Source organism: Salmo trutta, chromosome 22 (genome assembly GCF_901001165.1).
Source record: "Salmo trutta chromosome 22, fSalTru1.1, whole genome shotgun sequence".
Taxonomy (NCBI): Eukaryota; Metazoa; Chordata; class Actinopteri; order Salmoniformes; family Salmonidae; genus Salmo; species Salmo trutta.
Window position 1 is genome coordinate 5,793,774 of NC_042978.1, and position 16,547 is coordinate 5,810,320.

Here is a 16,547-nt window from a genome sequence, read left to right on the forward strand (position 1 = left end):
CTTATTAGGCACTTAGTATAGTATTTTTATTTAACCTGTTGATGGGAAATGTTTTATTTATTTATTAAGGTGAACATGTGCTCTTTATGATATACAATACCAGTCAAAAGTTTGGACACCTACTCATTCAAGGGTTTTTCTTTATTTTTACTATTTTCTACATTGTAGAATACTAGAGAAGAGATCAAAACTATGAAATAACACATATGGAATCATGTAGTAAGCAACAACAAAAAAGTGTTAAACCTAAATATATTTTTTATTTGAGATTCTTCAAAGTAGCCACACTTTGCCTTGATGACAGCTTTGCACACTCTTGGCATTCTCTCAACCAGCTTCATGAGGCAGTCACCTGGAATGTATTTCAATTAAGATTAATTAATTTCCACACTTGCTTCATTCATTCTTGCCCAGCGACATTTCAAGAGAACTCTCATCTCTTCCCCAGATGACAATGGAATAAAGAGGGCACATTTTAACAGCAGCCACTCATTAAATACAAATTACCTTAAAGTTAACAGTTGCTTCTCATGTTAAATATCAAACGTTGCCTCCATACCCCCAACTGGCATTCCACAGTCGTTCATATAAACAAATAAAACCAAAACCAACTGGGGAAATAGAAATACCCTGTGCCACTGAAACTCAATTATACACAGCCTCATTTAGTTAGTTGTCTTTCCATCAACAAGTGTTAACAGTTTGCATTATGCAGCCAAAAACCTCAGTTGCGATGTCTGTTTATATTAATTAGACCTGTATTTCTAAGCGTAGGTGAGTATGTCCTTGTAAATGCAATGTGACTGTGTGTATCATCAAGCCCTTGGTATGATAAGGAGTAAGCTAAACTGGGCGGAATAATGGCAGGCTGAGGCGGCCCGGCTGATGGGCAGACTGTGATGAGGAAAAACTGCTCAGAGAATGTAAACTAGCCTAAATGTGTAGGATTAGAGGGATTACGCTATGTACACGCAGCACATGCAGGAACAAAAATAACCACACATGCTCCATTCTCCAATATATATATATATATATATATATATATATATATATACACACACATTTTTAATTGTACTGACAGAAAATTAGACCATTTAACAAGAGAATGTAAAACATTCCCTGTCTGACAAAGGGGGCCAGGACAGGACCGTGTAAAAGAGGGACGCGGGGGACGGGGGCAATGAGATGCATGCTGGGATGTCAAGATTCTTCCTGTAGAAGCCTCGTAACGCCACCTGTGGAATAGAAAGGCCAAAGCAGTTAAAAGGATACGACCTGAATAGGCTGTGTTTGATCACAAAACACCTAATTCATTGCTTGTTTTTACAAGAAAGTTATGGTAATTAGGCCTATCTATATTTCAATGTTTATTAACCCTTCTACAATGTCCGTGGCCCTGCGGAAATCTAGAGATGTTTTTTTGCATGGGCTGCATCTCAATCCATCACATCCGCCGATATCACCCTTCCGCATCTGCGGTAAAAGGTGGCAGTGCTAGAGTGGTCAGACCATGAGACGTCTCAAAAACCGGTCTTCTCACGAAAAAGTCTAAAGCGTCCAAACGGTTTGGCCTACAAACTATTATGAGAATTCCCACAAACACGATGGTATTCACCATTGTAAGTATATATGGGGATAGTTTAATGCCTTAAATAAGAAGTTAAATAAAATGTAAATAAATACAAATAGCTTCCTGATCTTTGTTATATCTCAGATATAGGACAGGCACTTCAGAACAATTTATATTGTTTTATTTGGGACAATCTGTTCTTCCATGTAGTGAATCTGTTATGCAATGTGTTTCTATTGGCTAATAGCAGTAATGCCAAATTCAATGTGTCAAACATTTTTTTTTTATACTGAACAAAAATATAAACACAACATGTAAAGTGTTGGTCCCATACACTGAAATAAAAGATTCCAGAAATGTTCCACATGCACAAAAATCGTATTGCTCTCAACTTTTGTGCACACATTTGTTTACATCCCTGTTAATGAGCATTTCTCCTTTGCCAAGATAACCCTGATTCAACAGCATGATCATTACACAGGTGCACCTTGTGCTGGGGACAATAACTTAAAACTACCTGCCTCCAGGACACCTACAGCACCCGATGTCACAGGAAGGCCAAAAAGATCATCAAGGACAACAACCACCCAAGCCACTGCCTGTTCACCCCCAATATCATCCAGAAGGCGAGATCAGTACAGGTGCATCAAAGCTGGGACCGAGAGACTGAAAAAAAGAGTCTATTACTAGGGTGGTTGGAGTCTGACAATTTTTAGGGCCATCCTCTGACACCACCTGGTACAGAGGTCCTGGATGGCAGGAAGCTTGGCCCCAGTGATGTACTGGGCTGTCTGCACTACCCTCTGTAGCAGTTGTAGAACCAGTCAGGATGCTCTCGATGGTGCAGCTGTAGAACTTTTTGAGGATCTATGGCCCATGCCAAATCTTTTCAGTCTCTTGAGGGGGAATATGTGTTGTCGTGCCCTCTTCACGACCGTCTTGGTGTGTTTGGACCATGATAGTTTGTTGGTGATGTGGACACCAAGGAACTTGAAGCTGTCAACCTGCTCCACTACAGCCCCGTCTATGAGAATGGGGGCGTGCTCGGTCCTCCTTTTCCTGTAGTCCCCAATCATCTCCTTTGTCTTGATCACATTGAGGGAGAGGTTGTTGTTATCCTGGCACCACACTGCCAGGTCTCTGACCTCCTCCTAATAGGCTGTCTCATCCTTGTCGGTGATCAGGCCTACCACTGTTGTGTCGTCTGTAAACTTAATGCACGGCCCCATGTCGCAAGGATCTGTAAACAATTCCTGGAAGCTGAAAATGTCCCAGTTCTTCCATGGCCTGCATACTCACCAGACATGTCACCCATTGAGCACGTTTGGGATGCTCTGGATTGACGTGTATGACAACCTGCTCCAGTTCCCGCCAATATCCAGCAACTTCGCACAGCCATTGAAGAGGAGTGGGACAGGTCACAGCTAACAGCATGATCAACTATGCAAAAGGAGATGTGTGTCTCGCTGCATGAGCCAAATGACGGTCAAACCAGATACTAACTTGTTTTCTGATCTACGCCCCTACCTTTCTTTTAAGGTATCTGTGATCAACATTAGAGGTCGACCGATTATGCTTTTTCAACGCCGATATCAATACCGATTATTGGAGGACCAAAAAAGCCGATATCGATTAATCGGTCAACATTTTTTTCTTTATTTGTAATAATGACAATTACAACAATACTGAATGAACACTTTTATTTTTAATTAATACATAATATAATACATCAATAAAATCAATTTAGCCTCAAATAAATAGTGAAACATGTTCAATTTGGTTTAAATAATGCAAAAACAAAGTGTTGGAGAAGAAAGTAAAAGTGAAATAGGTGCCATGTAAAAAAGCTAAGGTTTAAGTTCCTTGCACAGAACATGAGAACATATGAAAGCTGGTGGTTCCTTTTAACATGAGTCTTCAATATTCCCAGGTAAGAAGTTTTAGGTTGTAGTTATTATAGGACTATTTCTCTATATTCCATTTGTATTTCATATACCTTTGACTATTGGATGTTCTTATAGGCACTTTAGTATTGCCAGTGTAAAAGTATAGCTTCCTTCCCTCTCCTCGCCCCTACCTAGTCTCGAACCAGGAACACATCGACAACAGCCACCCTCGAAGCATCGTTACCCATTGCACCACAAAAGCCGCGGCCCTTGCAGAGCAAGGGGAACAACTACTTCAAGGTCTCAGAGCGAGTGACGTCACCGATTGAAACGCTATTAGCGCGCACCCCGCTAACTAGCTAGCCATTTCACATCGGTTACACCAGCCTAATCTCGGGAGTTGATAATCTCGGGCTTGAAGTCATAAACAGCTCAATGCTTGAAGCACAGCGAACTGGCAAACGCACGAAAGTGCTGTTTGAATGAATGCTTTATGAGCCTGCTGCTGCCTACCACCACTCAGTCAGACTGCTCTATCAAATATCAAATCATAGACTTAATTATAATAACACACAGAAATACGAGCCTTAGGTCATTAATATGGTAAAATCCGGAAACTCATTTCGAAAACAAAACATTTATTCTTTCAGTGAAATACGGAACCTTTCCGTATTTTATCTAACGGGTGGCATCCATAAGTCTAAATATTTCTGTTACATTGCACAACCTTCAATGTTATGTCCTAATTACGTATAATTCTGTAAAATTAGTTCGCAACGAGCCAGGTGGCCCAAACTGCTGCATATGCCCTGACTCTGCGTGCAATGAACGCAAGAGAATTGACACAATTTCCCGAGTTTATAATTGCCTGCTAACCTGGATTTCTTTCAACTAAATATGCAGGTTTAAAAAAAATATACTTCTGTGTATTGATTTTAAGAAAGGCATTGATGATTATGGTTAGGTACATTCGTGCAACTATTGTGCTTTTTTCGCAAATGCGCTTTGTTAAATCCTCCCCAGTTTGGCGAAGTCGGCTGTCTTTGTTAGGAAGAAATAGACTTCACACAGTTCACAACGAGCCAGGTGGCCCAAACTGCTGCATATACCCTGACTCTGTTGCACAGAACGCAAGAGAAATTACACAATTTCTATAGTTAAAATAAATTAATGTTAGCAGGCAATATTAACTAAATATGCAGGTTTAAAAATATATACTTGTGTATTGACTTTAAGAAAGGCATTGATGTTTATGGTTAGGTACACATTGGTGCAACAACAGTGCTTTTTTCGCGAATGCGCTTGTTAAATCACCTGTTTGTCTTAGTAGGCTATGATTCAATGATAAATTAACAGGCACCGCGTTGCATTATACGCAACGCAGGACAAGCTAGATAAACTAGTAATATCATCAACCATGTGTAGTTAACTAGTGATTATGTTAAGATTTATTGTTTTTTATAAGATACGTTTAATGCTAGCTAGCACCTTACCTTGGCTCCTTGCTGCACTCGCATAACAGGTAGTCAGCCTGCCACGCAGTCTCCTTGTGGAGTGCAATGTAATCTGCCATGATCGGTGTCCAAAAATGCCAATTACCGATTGTTATGAAAACGTCAAATCGGCCCTAATTAATCGGCCATTCAGATTAATCGGTCGACCTCTAATCAACATATGCATATCTGTATTCTCAGTCAAGTGAAATCCATAGATTAGGGCCTAATACATTTATTTCAATTGACTGATTTCCTTATATGAACTGTAACTCAGTAAAATCTTTGAAATTGTTGCATGTATTTTTTGCTCAGATTTGTTTTCTTTTCCTTAACCTGTTGGGGCTAGGGGGCAGTATTTTCACGGCCGGATAAAAAACGTACCCGATTTAAACTGGTTACTACTCTTACCCAGAAACGAGAATATGCATATAATTAGTAGATTTGGATAGAAAACACTCTAAAGTTTCTAAAACTGTTTGAATGGTGTCTGTGAGTATAACAGAACTCATATGGCAGGCCAAAACCTGAGAAGATTCCATGCAGGAAGTACCCTGTCTGACAATTTGTTGTCCTTCTAGGGCATCTATATCAAAAATACAGCATCTCTGCTGTAACGTGACATTTTCTAAGGCTCCCATTGGCTCTCAGAAGGCGCCAGAAAGTGGAATGAGAGCTCTGCAGTCTCTGGGTGAAAAACAGCCAGAGTTTTTGTGAGTGGTCAGGCAGGGAACACTGACACTGGAGCGCGCATGCACGAGAGGACTCCATGTTTTTCTTTCTCTCTTTGAACGAATACAACGTCGCCCGGTCGGAATATTATCGCTTTTTACGAGAAAAATCGCATAAAAATTGATTTTAAACAGCGTTTGACATGCTTCGAAGTACGGTAATGGAATATTTAGAATTTTTTTGTCACGAAATGCGCCGGCGCGTCACCCTTCGGATACTGACCTCAACGCATGAACAAAACGGAGCTATTTCAATATAACTATGGATTATTTCGAACCAAAACAACATTTGTTGTTGAAGTAGAAGTCCTGGGAGTGCATTCTGACGAAGAACAGCAAAGGTAATACAATTTTTCTTATAGTAAATCTGAGTTTGGTGAGGGCCAAACTTGCTGGGTGTCAAAATAGCTCGCCGTGATGGCCGGGCTATCTACTCAGAATATTGCAAAATGTGCTTTCACCGAAAAGCTATTTTAAAATCGGACACCGCGATTGCATAAAGGAGTTCTGTATCTATAATTCTTAAAATAATTGTTATATATTTTGTGAACGTTTATCGTGAGTACTTTAGTAAATTCACTGGAAGTTTTCGGTGGGTATGCTAGTTCTGAACATCACATGCTAATGTAAAAAGCTGTTTTTTGATATAAATATGAACTTGATTGAACAAAACATGCATGTATTGTATAACATAATGTCCTAGGAGTGTCATCTGATGAAGATCATCAAAGGTTAGTGCTGCATTTAGCTGTGGTTTTGGTTTTTGTGACATATATGCATGCTTTGAAAATGGCTGTGTGATTATTTTTGGCTGGGTACTCTCCTGACATAATCTAATGTTTTGCTTTCGCTGTAAAGCCTTTTTGAAATCGGACAGTGTGGTTAGATTAACAAGAGTCTTGTCTTTAAAATGGTGTAAAATAGTCATATGTTTGAGAAATTGAAGTTATAGCATTTATGAGGTATTTGCATTACGCGCCACACGATTCCACTGGCTGTTGACTAGGACGCAAACGTCCCACCTTGCCCAGGGAGGTTAAATGATGCTTTTCAATATGATAATTTAAAGATGTTCATTAAAACAATTCATTAAGATAACCACAGTGGTGTGTATTTCAAATCCTCTTACATGCAGAGCAGGAGCATTTCTAATCCCAAAAGGCATAACACTATCTAAACATCCCCTAATTGTATTTTTTTTAAGATGTTGTACAAGCCTTCATGTGAAGTAATTGGGACCAAGACAAACATAAGTGTGCTGATGGCCAAGACGGACAAAACAATCTATCTCGGCTCACTCTTTGCTGTGCAACCCTCAGGGGTTGTAGTTTGGAAATGGCAGCATTGTTTACATTCCATAGGCACCGATGGGTGCGAGCCAGGTTAGGCATGGGAACAAAAACCCAAAGACCTGCACTGTACCATTACCTCTCTCTGTTATATCTGTACCAGCGATGGGGCAGAGCAACTCTGTCTGAGACTGCCTCACTGCTCTGTATAGCAAATTACAAGGTAATATTACATATTCAGGCAGCTTGATCCTGAAAGTTTGAGTTCTTACACAAAGGGGGAAGAATGGTCACTGTATGTACCCCTAGACTACAGATCCAATGGGGTTGCGGTTCTAAAATATTTTAGCAATGTGACCCATCTACAGCTTTTGGTCAACAACACCGGTTTCTAACCAGCACCCACTCTTTCAGAGAGAAACCATTATGAATTACCTGCAAACCATCAATGGATCCAGATCCATCATTTGATAAACACTGGTGTAAGACACATACATACCTTTTACGCGGAGGGCGTTCACTCATCGATGTACTCAAAGGACTCAGGGGCCTCCGGCTCCTGTTCCTCCTCCTCGATCTTTGGGCCGTGGGCGGAGACAGGCTCCACCAGCTCCTCATCTTCCTCGCTGGTGTCTTTCATGATGATGATGCCACCAGTGTGCAGCTGAAAACAGACAGGGGACACGGACCAATGGCATGAGCGACTGTAGGCTGTTTGACCAATGACGAGTGTCTTTTTGATCTCAAGGGCGGTGTCGTGCTGTGTTAACACCCAACACCTTGTCTGCCTCCCCGACTGATCAGTACACCCCATCAAACATCACCCACCTGCCCCACGATAATCTCAACTCAAGAGAACACACTGCACCTCATACTGTTTAAAACTCACCCACTCTCCACTGTCAACACTGACTAGCAGGCTTATGCAATAATTGGACACATTTCACAAGGTTTCACAGAAGGCTCATGTCTACGTAAATCTCTGAAGCCGAGAAGTGATAGAGGATCTTTCAAAAACAATCCACAGACAAAGTGATGGATAACAGTGAAGGGATTTATCGTGACTGCAAGAAGGAACAGGTATTTTTTCAGTCTCTCGGTCTGCCTGTGAGGATTTTGAGGGGATGGCTGCCTCAGTCATACTCAGTTATCAAATTGCCATCGGAGTGGTTGTACTGTACATCAAGCAGCTTTGTTATCACTGTACAGCAGTGTTATAGATATGGTTGTTAAAGATATGATGCATTTCAGGTCCACTAAAGCATCTAGCATGGTGAGCACTGCACAGGCTTGATTCTAACTCCTACATTATCACTGGGCAGCTAAGCTAACACTAAACTACTTACAGACCACACTACAAGGTCTTTGGAACAGTGCTCTGATTGTCTTTTATGGGAGAGGTGAAATTAAATAGTCACAAAATGGAGGGACATTCTGTGGGAGGCACACCCTGACCCCGCAACAATAGATGTATTGGTCTTAAAACAAGACTCCCGAGTGGCGCAATGGTCTAAGGCACCGCATCTCAGTGCAAGAGGCGTCACTACAATCCCTGGTTCGAATCCACGCAGCATCACATCCGGCCATGATTGGGAGTCCCATAGGGTGGTGCACAATTGGCCCAGCGTCGTCCGGGTTTGGCCGGGGTAGGCCGTCATTGTAAATAAGAATTTGTTCTTAACTGACTTGCCTAGTTAAATAAAGGTTCAATTTAAATAAATACCTCTCAAGGTTGCATACAAAAAACTAAATGTGTAATGTTTTAGAAGATCGACGAGAGCAAAGAGGCACCTGTGTCATATGATAATTGGTCCTAGCTCGACTTGTTGATTTTACACGTAACCAGACAATGCTCCTCTTTATAGGAGTGGGATTACGATAAGTGTGCGGGTGACTGCATAATGCATATATCTCATTTTATTTACTGTGGAAACCGGTCAACACTTTGCGCTTGGCAGAGTCCAGTGGTGTAATGCCGGCAACGTTAAGACTCAGTGGTCCAAAACCAAACCATCTGGGGTTATAATCTTAGACTAAATAGAAATAAAAGATGTCTGATAAAAGACAGCTTCATTGCTGGACCGAGAAACACAAAAAAATATAAAAAATCCCACACCAACAGTACGTACCGGTTTGAAGGGCTGGTAGCGGCACGTCTCGGGCATGTTGAGCACTTTGAGCTGGGCGGGCATCACTCTGGCTGGGTTTTCCATAAGCTGGAAATTGGGCTCGGGCTCCTTCTTCTTCTCCTTCTCCTCATCTTTCTTCTCCTTCTCAGCCTCCTGTACCTCCTGAGAGTCCAACAAACACAAACAATGCTAAGCGTTTTCCCCCCTCTTCCTGAGGAAAACCCATGACTCAGTGACTACAAAATGCATTGGATAATACAATAGATATCAATGGCAATAAGCGTAACCCCGAAATAAAGTGGGCTTTTCATGTCACACGTTTCCCGACAACCGAAAAGTTTCAACTCTGGAAGATGCGTTGATTTTGAGATGGGTGATACAGCTTATCTGTTGTGTTGCACTTGGTGGCCAGTGATTTGTTAGGCGATTTGCAGCACCCCGCGCAAGACAATCTCACTGTTCAACTATCCAAACAATACAACAAACTCCCCCTCTATAAGACACTGTGTGTCGGGTCTGAGTTATTGAATGGTACAAGGTCCTGTGGGGGGGAGCGGGCATGAAAAATAAGTTCATATTACAAGCTTCTTTGGCCTGTCTTTTTTAGTGGATGACTTTCCGTTTCTCTGAAATGGACACACTTTATTTTGGTCAAGTTAGTGTGGGAGAGGTGGAAAAACTATTGTTATCCATCAATAATGATAAGCCACCAGGTATCGACAACCTTGATGGGAAACTATTGAGAATGGTAGCAGACTGTATTGCTACCCCTATTTGCTATATATTTAACCAAAATCTAAAGGAGTGTGTCCACAGGTGTGGAAGGAAGCTAAAGTAATTCCACTGCCAAAAAAAACAACAAAGCACCCGTTGCTGGCTCTAACAGCCGCCCTATCAGTTTGCTGCCTGTTCTTAGTAAACTGATGGAGAGAATTGTGTTTGACAAAACAAAATGCTATTTTTCAGAGAACAACTCCTGACTTTGAACATGCATATAGATAAGGGCATTCAACTTGTACTGCATTGACTAAGATGACAGATGATTGGTTAAAATAAATGGATAAGATGATAGCTGGAGCTGTATTGTTTGATTTCAGCGCAGCCTTTAATAATATTTGCTTCACATCACCTGCCATCATGTGGTTGGAGAGTGTTCTTCAATTGAAGTTCTTCTAACATCAGATATGTACAGCACTCTTTATTTTTACAAATGATTTGCCACTGGTCTTACACAAAGCTAGAATGAATTCACACAACATGTCAGCACCTACAGACAGTGAGCTCACTGAAATTCTAAATAAGGAGTTAGTCAGTACCAGAATATGTGATTAACAATAACTTGGTCTTAAATACATATAAAACTAAAAGCATTGTAAACTCAGCAAAAAAAGAAATGCCCTCTCACTGTCAACTGCGTTTATTTTCAGCAAACTTAACATGCGTAAATATTTGTATGAACATAACAAGATTCAACAACTGAGACATGAACAAGTTCTGAACAAGACTAACAGAAACGGAATAATGTGTCCCTGAACAAAGGGGGGGTCAAAATCAAAAGTAACAGTCAGTATCTGGTGTGGCCACCAGCTGCATTAAGTACTGCAGTGCATCGCCTCCTCATGGACTGCACCAGATTTGCCAGTTCTTGCTGTGAGATGTTACCCCACTCTTCCACCAAGGCACCTGCAAGTTCCCGGACATTTCTGGGGGAACGGCCCTAGCCCTCACCCTCCGATCCAACAGGTCCCAGACGTACTCAATGGCCTCGGTGAAACGTTCATTCCTTCGACAATAAACGCGAATCTGACCATCACCCCTGGGGAGACAAAACTGCGACATGTCAGTGAAGAGCACTTTTGCCATTCCTGTCTGGTTCAGCGACGGTGGGTTTGTGCCCATAGGCGACGTTGTTGCCGGTGATGTCTGGTGCGGACCTGCCTTACAACAGGCCTACAAGCCCTCAGTCCAGCCTCTCTCAGCCTATTGCGGACAGTCAAAGCACTGATGGAGGGATTGTGCGTTCCTGATGTAACTCGGGCAGTTGTTGCCATCCTGTACCTGTCCCGCAGGTGTGATGTTCAGATGTACCGATCCTGTGCAGGTGTTGTTACATGTGGTCTGCCACTGCGAGGACGATCAGCCGTCCGTCCCGTCTCCCTGTCTTAGGCGCCTCACAGTATGGACATGGCAATTTATTGCCCTGGAAACATCTGCAGTCCTCATGCCTCTTTGCACCATGCCTAAAGCACGTTCATGCAGATGAGCAGGGACCCTGGGCATCTTTCTTTTGGTGTTTTTCAGAGTCAGTAGAAAGGCCTCTTTAGTGTCCTACGTTTTCATAACTGTGACCTTAATTGCCTACCGTCTGCAAGCTGTTAGTGTCTTAACGTTCCACAGGTGCATGTTCATTAATTGTTTATGGTTCATTGAACAAGCATGGGAAACAGTGTTTAAACCCTTTACAATGAAGATCTGTGAAGTTATTTGGATTTTTACAAATTATCTTTGAAAGACAGGGTCCTGAAAAAGGGACGTTTCATTTTTTGCTGAGTTTATTTGGTTCAAAATATTCTCCAAGACCTAAACCTCAATTGGAGTTGTGCATAGGGCTGTTGCGGTTACCGTATTACCCCCACACCTGCGGTCACGAGTCATGCAGGCCGTCAAATTCCATGTGACTGCTTAGTCACGGTAATTAGGCTTCTCCGAGCTCTGATGCTGCTAATGGTCATTAGCATTACATGCATAGTGGCATTTGTGGTCACTTTTGATCAGTGTTTTCCTGTTAATGGAACATTCCTGCTTATAGCCTACTGCCATGTGCACATTGCTGCGCTATAAGGTGAATAGCCTAATAGTTTATCAACATTTACAGCTAAACATTCATATGCTGCATCAGCCATATTGCGTAAAAAAGTTTTTGTTGATGCTAGTAGTAATTATCGCATCCCACAACTGTCCCAGGCTATGTTTGTAATATTTATTTCTCGCACAGAATAGGTCAACTTTTGTACTATGGGGGATAGTAGATTGACAAAGGCTAGTGCTTTTGCTGTTTGTTAGGCCTACTAATTTTGTTGGCCGACGAAAAGTAAAATGGCCAGTTCTTCCAATACCTTCAATATGCACCTCGGAATTGGATAAGGATACGCACAGTTGCGTCCCCGATGTGTCGGTCTTCACCTGTAGCCTGTGAGAAAGACCCAATCACATGATGGAGAGCCACTTGAGTGAGAGGTGCTTCAGAGCACGCAGCACTCAGGGAGTAGGTCACAACGCAGCACTCCGGGCCAAGGGCACAACGGCCACTGGCCGCAAAAGGCATGATTTTTTTGGGGGGTGTATTAAGGCCACACAAAGGGGATGCCATCGTGAAATTAGAGGAATTATCAAATTAGAGGCATACCCCCCTAGGATCATCTGACCTGATGACTCCTTGCTGTCCACCTGGTCGTGATGCTGCTCCAGTTTCAACTGTTCTGACTGCGGCTATGAAACCCTGACCTGTTCACCGGACGTGCTACCTGTCCCAGACCTGCTGTTTTCGACTCTCTAGAGACAGCAGGAGCGGTAAAGATACTCTGAATGTGATGGGCTACAAAAAGCCAACTGACATTTACTCCTGAGGTGCTGACCTGTTGCACCCTCGACAACCACTGTTGTCGAGGGTGCTATGAGGACTGGCCACCCCTCATAGCCTGGTTCCTCTCTAGGTTTCTTCCTAGGTTCTGGCCTTTCTAGGGAGTTTTTCCTAGCCACCGTGCATCTACACCTGAATTGCTTGCTGTTTGGGGTTTTAGGCTGTACAGCACGTTGAGATATCAGCTGATATAGAGCCATGATCGTACGGAACTTACTTCCGTCTCCAATTACTCAAGCAAACAGCAAAATTGCCTTTAAAAAACAGATTAAATATCTAATGGAATGGCAGGGACTGAAAACACATACAAATACATGCACACACATCTTTTTATGCATTGTTTGCATAATTGTTTTGCTGTATTGTTTGTATGTCCTATTTTACATTTGTGTGACTGTCCTTGTCTATCACTGTTTTCTTACTTGTCATGTTTTGCATTTTTGTGGACCCCAGGAAGAGTAGCTGTTGCTTCTGCAAATGATCCAAATAAACAAACAAACCTGGCCTGTCATTCTATGTATGCCCTCCCGGTGTTACGGACATGGCAATTTATTGCCCTGGAAACATCTACAGTCCTCATGCCTCCTTGCACCATGCCTAAGGCACGTTCATGCAGATGAGCAGGGACCCTGGGCATCTTTCTTTTGGTGTTTTTCAGAGTCAGTAGAAAGGCCTCTTTAGTGTCCTACGTTTTTATAACTGTGACCTTAATTGCCTACCGTCTGCAAGCTGTTAGTGTCTTAACAACCGTTCCACAGGTGCATCTCATCTGTTCCCTGCCCAGGCCTCTACCATGCATGTGTGGAACCGGCTGCTACCAGGAAGCCCTGCACTGTCTGACGCTAGGCTGAAAACTGAACCATAGTGGTGCAGCGACTCGTATCAGCACGCCTGTTTGTCTGTGTGTGTGTTTACTACAGAACAAACACTCCCATACAGTGTTTGTGTGAGAAAATGGTTAAACTAAAACACTGATATAACATAAGGCTACAATATTCCCCCTTCTCCTTAACCTTGATGACAGCAAGCCCAATCAATCAAAATAAGACGATCCAACTTCGCCTCAGATCGCAAAGCCATTCCTCAACGAGGACATGAAACCAAACATGGCGATAATGCCCTGCGGTCGACATCCTACTAAAAGCAATACTGGTGCATAACGGTACACGTATCAGTACTGTTCAGTACTGGGACCTCGGTTCAGTCTAAACTGTGAACCCACATTTTTTTATTTATACAGTACCAGTCAAAAGTTTGGACACACCTACTCTTTCAAAAGTCTATTTTTTTCTTCTTTTTTTTCTCTTTCTACATTGTAGAATAATAGTGAAGACAAACTATGAAATAACACATATGGAATCATGTAGTAACCAAAAAAAGTGTTCAACTAAGAAAAATATTTTTTTATATTGAGATTCTTCAAAGTAGCCAACCTTTGCCTTGATGACAGCTTTGCATACTCTTGGAATTCTCTCGACCAGCTTCATGAGAAAAATTTTCAACAGTCTTGAAGGAGTTCCAGTATTTATGCTGCAGTAGTTTATGTGTCGGGGGGCTAGGGTCAGTCTGTTACATCTGGAGTATTTCTCTTGTCTTATCCGGTGTCCTGTGTGAATTTAAATACGCTCTCTCTAATTCTCTCTTTCTCTCTTTCTTTCTTTCTCTCGGAGGACCTGAGCCCTAGGACCATGCCTCAGGACTACCTGGCATGATGACTCCTTGCTGTCCCCAGTCCACCTGGCCGTGCTGCTGCTCCAGTTTCAACTGTTCTGCCTGCGGCTATGGAACCCTGACCTGTTCACCGGACGTGCTTGTTGCACCCTCGACAACTACTATGATTATTATTATTTGACCATGCTGGTCATTTATGAACATTTTAACATCTTGACCATGTTCTGTTATAATATCCACCCGGCACAGCCAGAAGAGGACTGGCCACCCCTCATAGCCTGGTTCCTCTCTAGGTTTCTTCCTAGTTTTTGGCCTTTCTAGGGAGTTTTTCCTAGGGAGTTTTTCCTAGCCACTGTGCTTCTTTCACATGCATTGCTTGCTGTTTGGGGTTTTAGGCTGGGTTTCTGTACAGCACTTTGAGATATCAGCTGATGTACGAAGGGCTATATAAATAAATTTGATTTGATTTCTCACATATGCTCACATTTGCTGCTTTTCCTTCACTCTGCGGTCCAACTCATCTAAAATCCTCTCAATTGGGTTGAGGTCAGGTGATTGTGGGGGCCAGGTCATCTGATGCAGCACTCCATCACTCTCATTCTTGGTCAAATAGCCCTTACACAGCCTGGAGGTGTGTTGGGTCATTGTCCTGTTGAAAAACAAATGATAGTCCCACTAAGCGAACTAGATGGGATAGCATATAGCTGCAGAATGCTGTGGTAGCCATGCTGGTTAAGTGTGCCTTGAATTGTAAATAAATCAGCAACAGTGTCACCAGCAAAGCACCAACATACAATCACACCTCCTTCATGCTTCACGGTGGGAACAACAAATGCAGAGATCATCCGTTCACCTACTCTGCGTCTCACAAAGACACAGCAGCTGGAACCAAAAATCTCCAATTTGGACTCATCAGATCAAGGGACAGATTTCCACCGGTCTAATGTGTTTCTTGGCCCAAGCAAGTCTCTTCTTCTTATTGGTGTCCTTTTGTAGTGGTTTCTTTGCAGCAATTCGTCCATGAAGGCTTGAATCACACAGTCTCCTCTGAACAGTTGATATTGAGATGTGTCTGTTACTTGAACTCTGTGAAGCATTTATCTAGGCTGCAATCTGAGGTGCAGTTAACTCTAATGAACTTATCCTCTGCAGCAGAGGTGACTCTGGGTCTTCCTTTCCTGTGGCGGTCCTCATGAGAGCTATTTTTCATCAAAGCACTTGATGGTTTTTGCGACTCCACTTGAAGAAACTTTCAAAGTTTTCAAAATGTTCCGCATTGACTGACCATGTCTTAATAATGGACTATCGTTTCTCTTTGCTTATTTGAGCTGTTCTTGCCATAATATGGACTTGGTTTTTTACCAAATAGGGCTATCTTCTGTATACCACCCCAACCATGTCACAACACAACTGATTGGCTCAAATGCATTAAGGAGGAAAGAATTTCACAAATTAACAAGGCACACCTGTGAAATGAAATGCATTCCAGGTGACTACCTCATGAAGCTGGTTGAGAGAATGCCAAGAGTGTGCAAAGCTGTCATCAAGGCAAAGGGTGGTTACTTTGAAGAATCTCAAATATAAAATATATTTTGAATTGTTTAACACTTTTTTGGTTACTACATTATTCTATGTGTTTTTTCATAGTTTTGATGTCTTCACTATTATTCTACAATGCAGAAAATAGTACAAATAAAGAAAAACCCTTGAATAAGTTGGTGTCCAAACTTTTGACTGGTACTAATATATACATATTTCTATATATTTTTTTTTACTCTACATTGTTGGAAAAGGACCCGCAAATAAGCATTTCACAGTTAGTCTACACCTGTTGTTTATGAAGCATGTGACAAATACAATTTGATTTGTTTGGTGTGTTCCAGCTGTGTGCTTCATGGGTGAGTTGGTCACATCAGTGGAGAGAGGGGCTGTGGGACCCTGCCAAGGCTGAGAACTAGCTGCTCCTTAAAGGGATAGTTCCCTCATTTCATATTTTGTAATAACTGCTGCTTTAAAGGGTTAGTTCACTCACATTTCAATTTATCGTTTTCTTACCTTTGAAATGGTCGTCTCTGCAGTAGTCGGCACTAGAAGCACAAGCATTTCGCTCCACTCGCATTAACATCTGCTAACCATGT

At 42.1% G+C, this 16,547-nt stretch overlaps 1 protein-coding gene across 1 annotated transcript in view; it reads right to left on the reverse strand.

Annotated features, from left to right (window-relative positions):
• Window positions 1-403: 403 nt before the first annotated feature.
• LOC115157960 (26S proteasome non-ATPase regulatory subunit 1) overlaps window positions 404-16,547 on the reverse strand; it is a 123,511-nt gene continuing 107,367 nt past the window's right edge. Inside the window, exons 23-25 of the mRNA XM_029706336.1 lie at window positions 9,099-9,260; window positions 7,469-7,633; window positions 404-1,235 (exon numbers count right to left, since the gene is read on the reverse strand). Coding sequence (XP_029562196.1) covers window positions 7,487-7,633; window positions 9,099-9,260 — 309 coding nt within the window. The 3' untranslated portion in view covers window positions 404-1,235; window positions 7,469-7,486. The remainder of the gene's footprint in view (window positions 1,236-7,468; window positions 7,634-9,098; window positions 9,261-16,547) is intronic.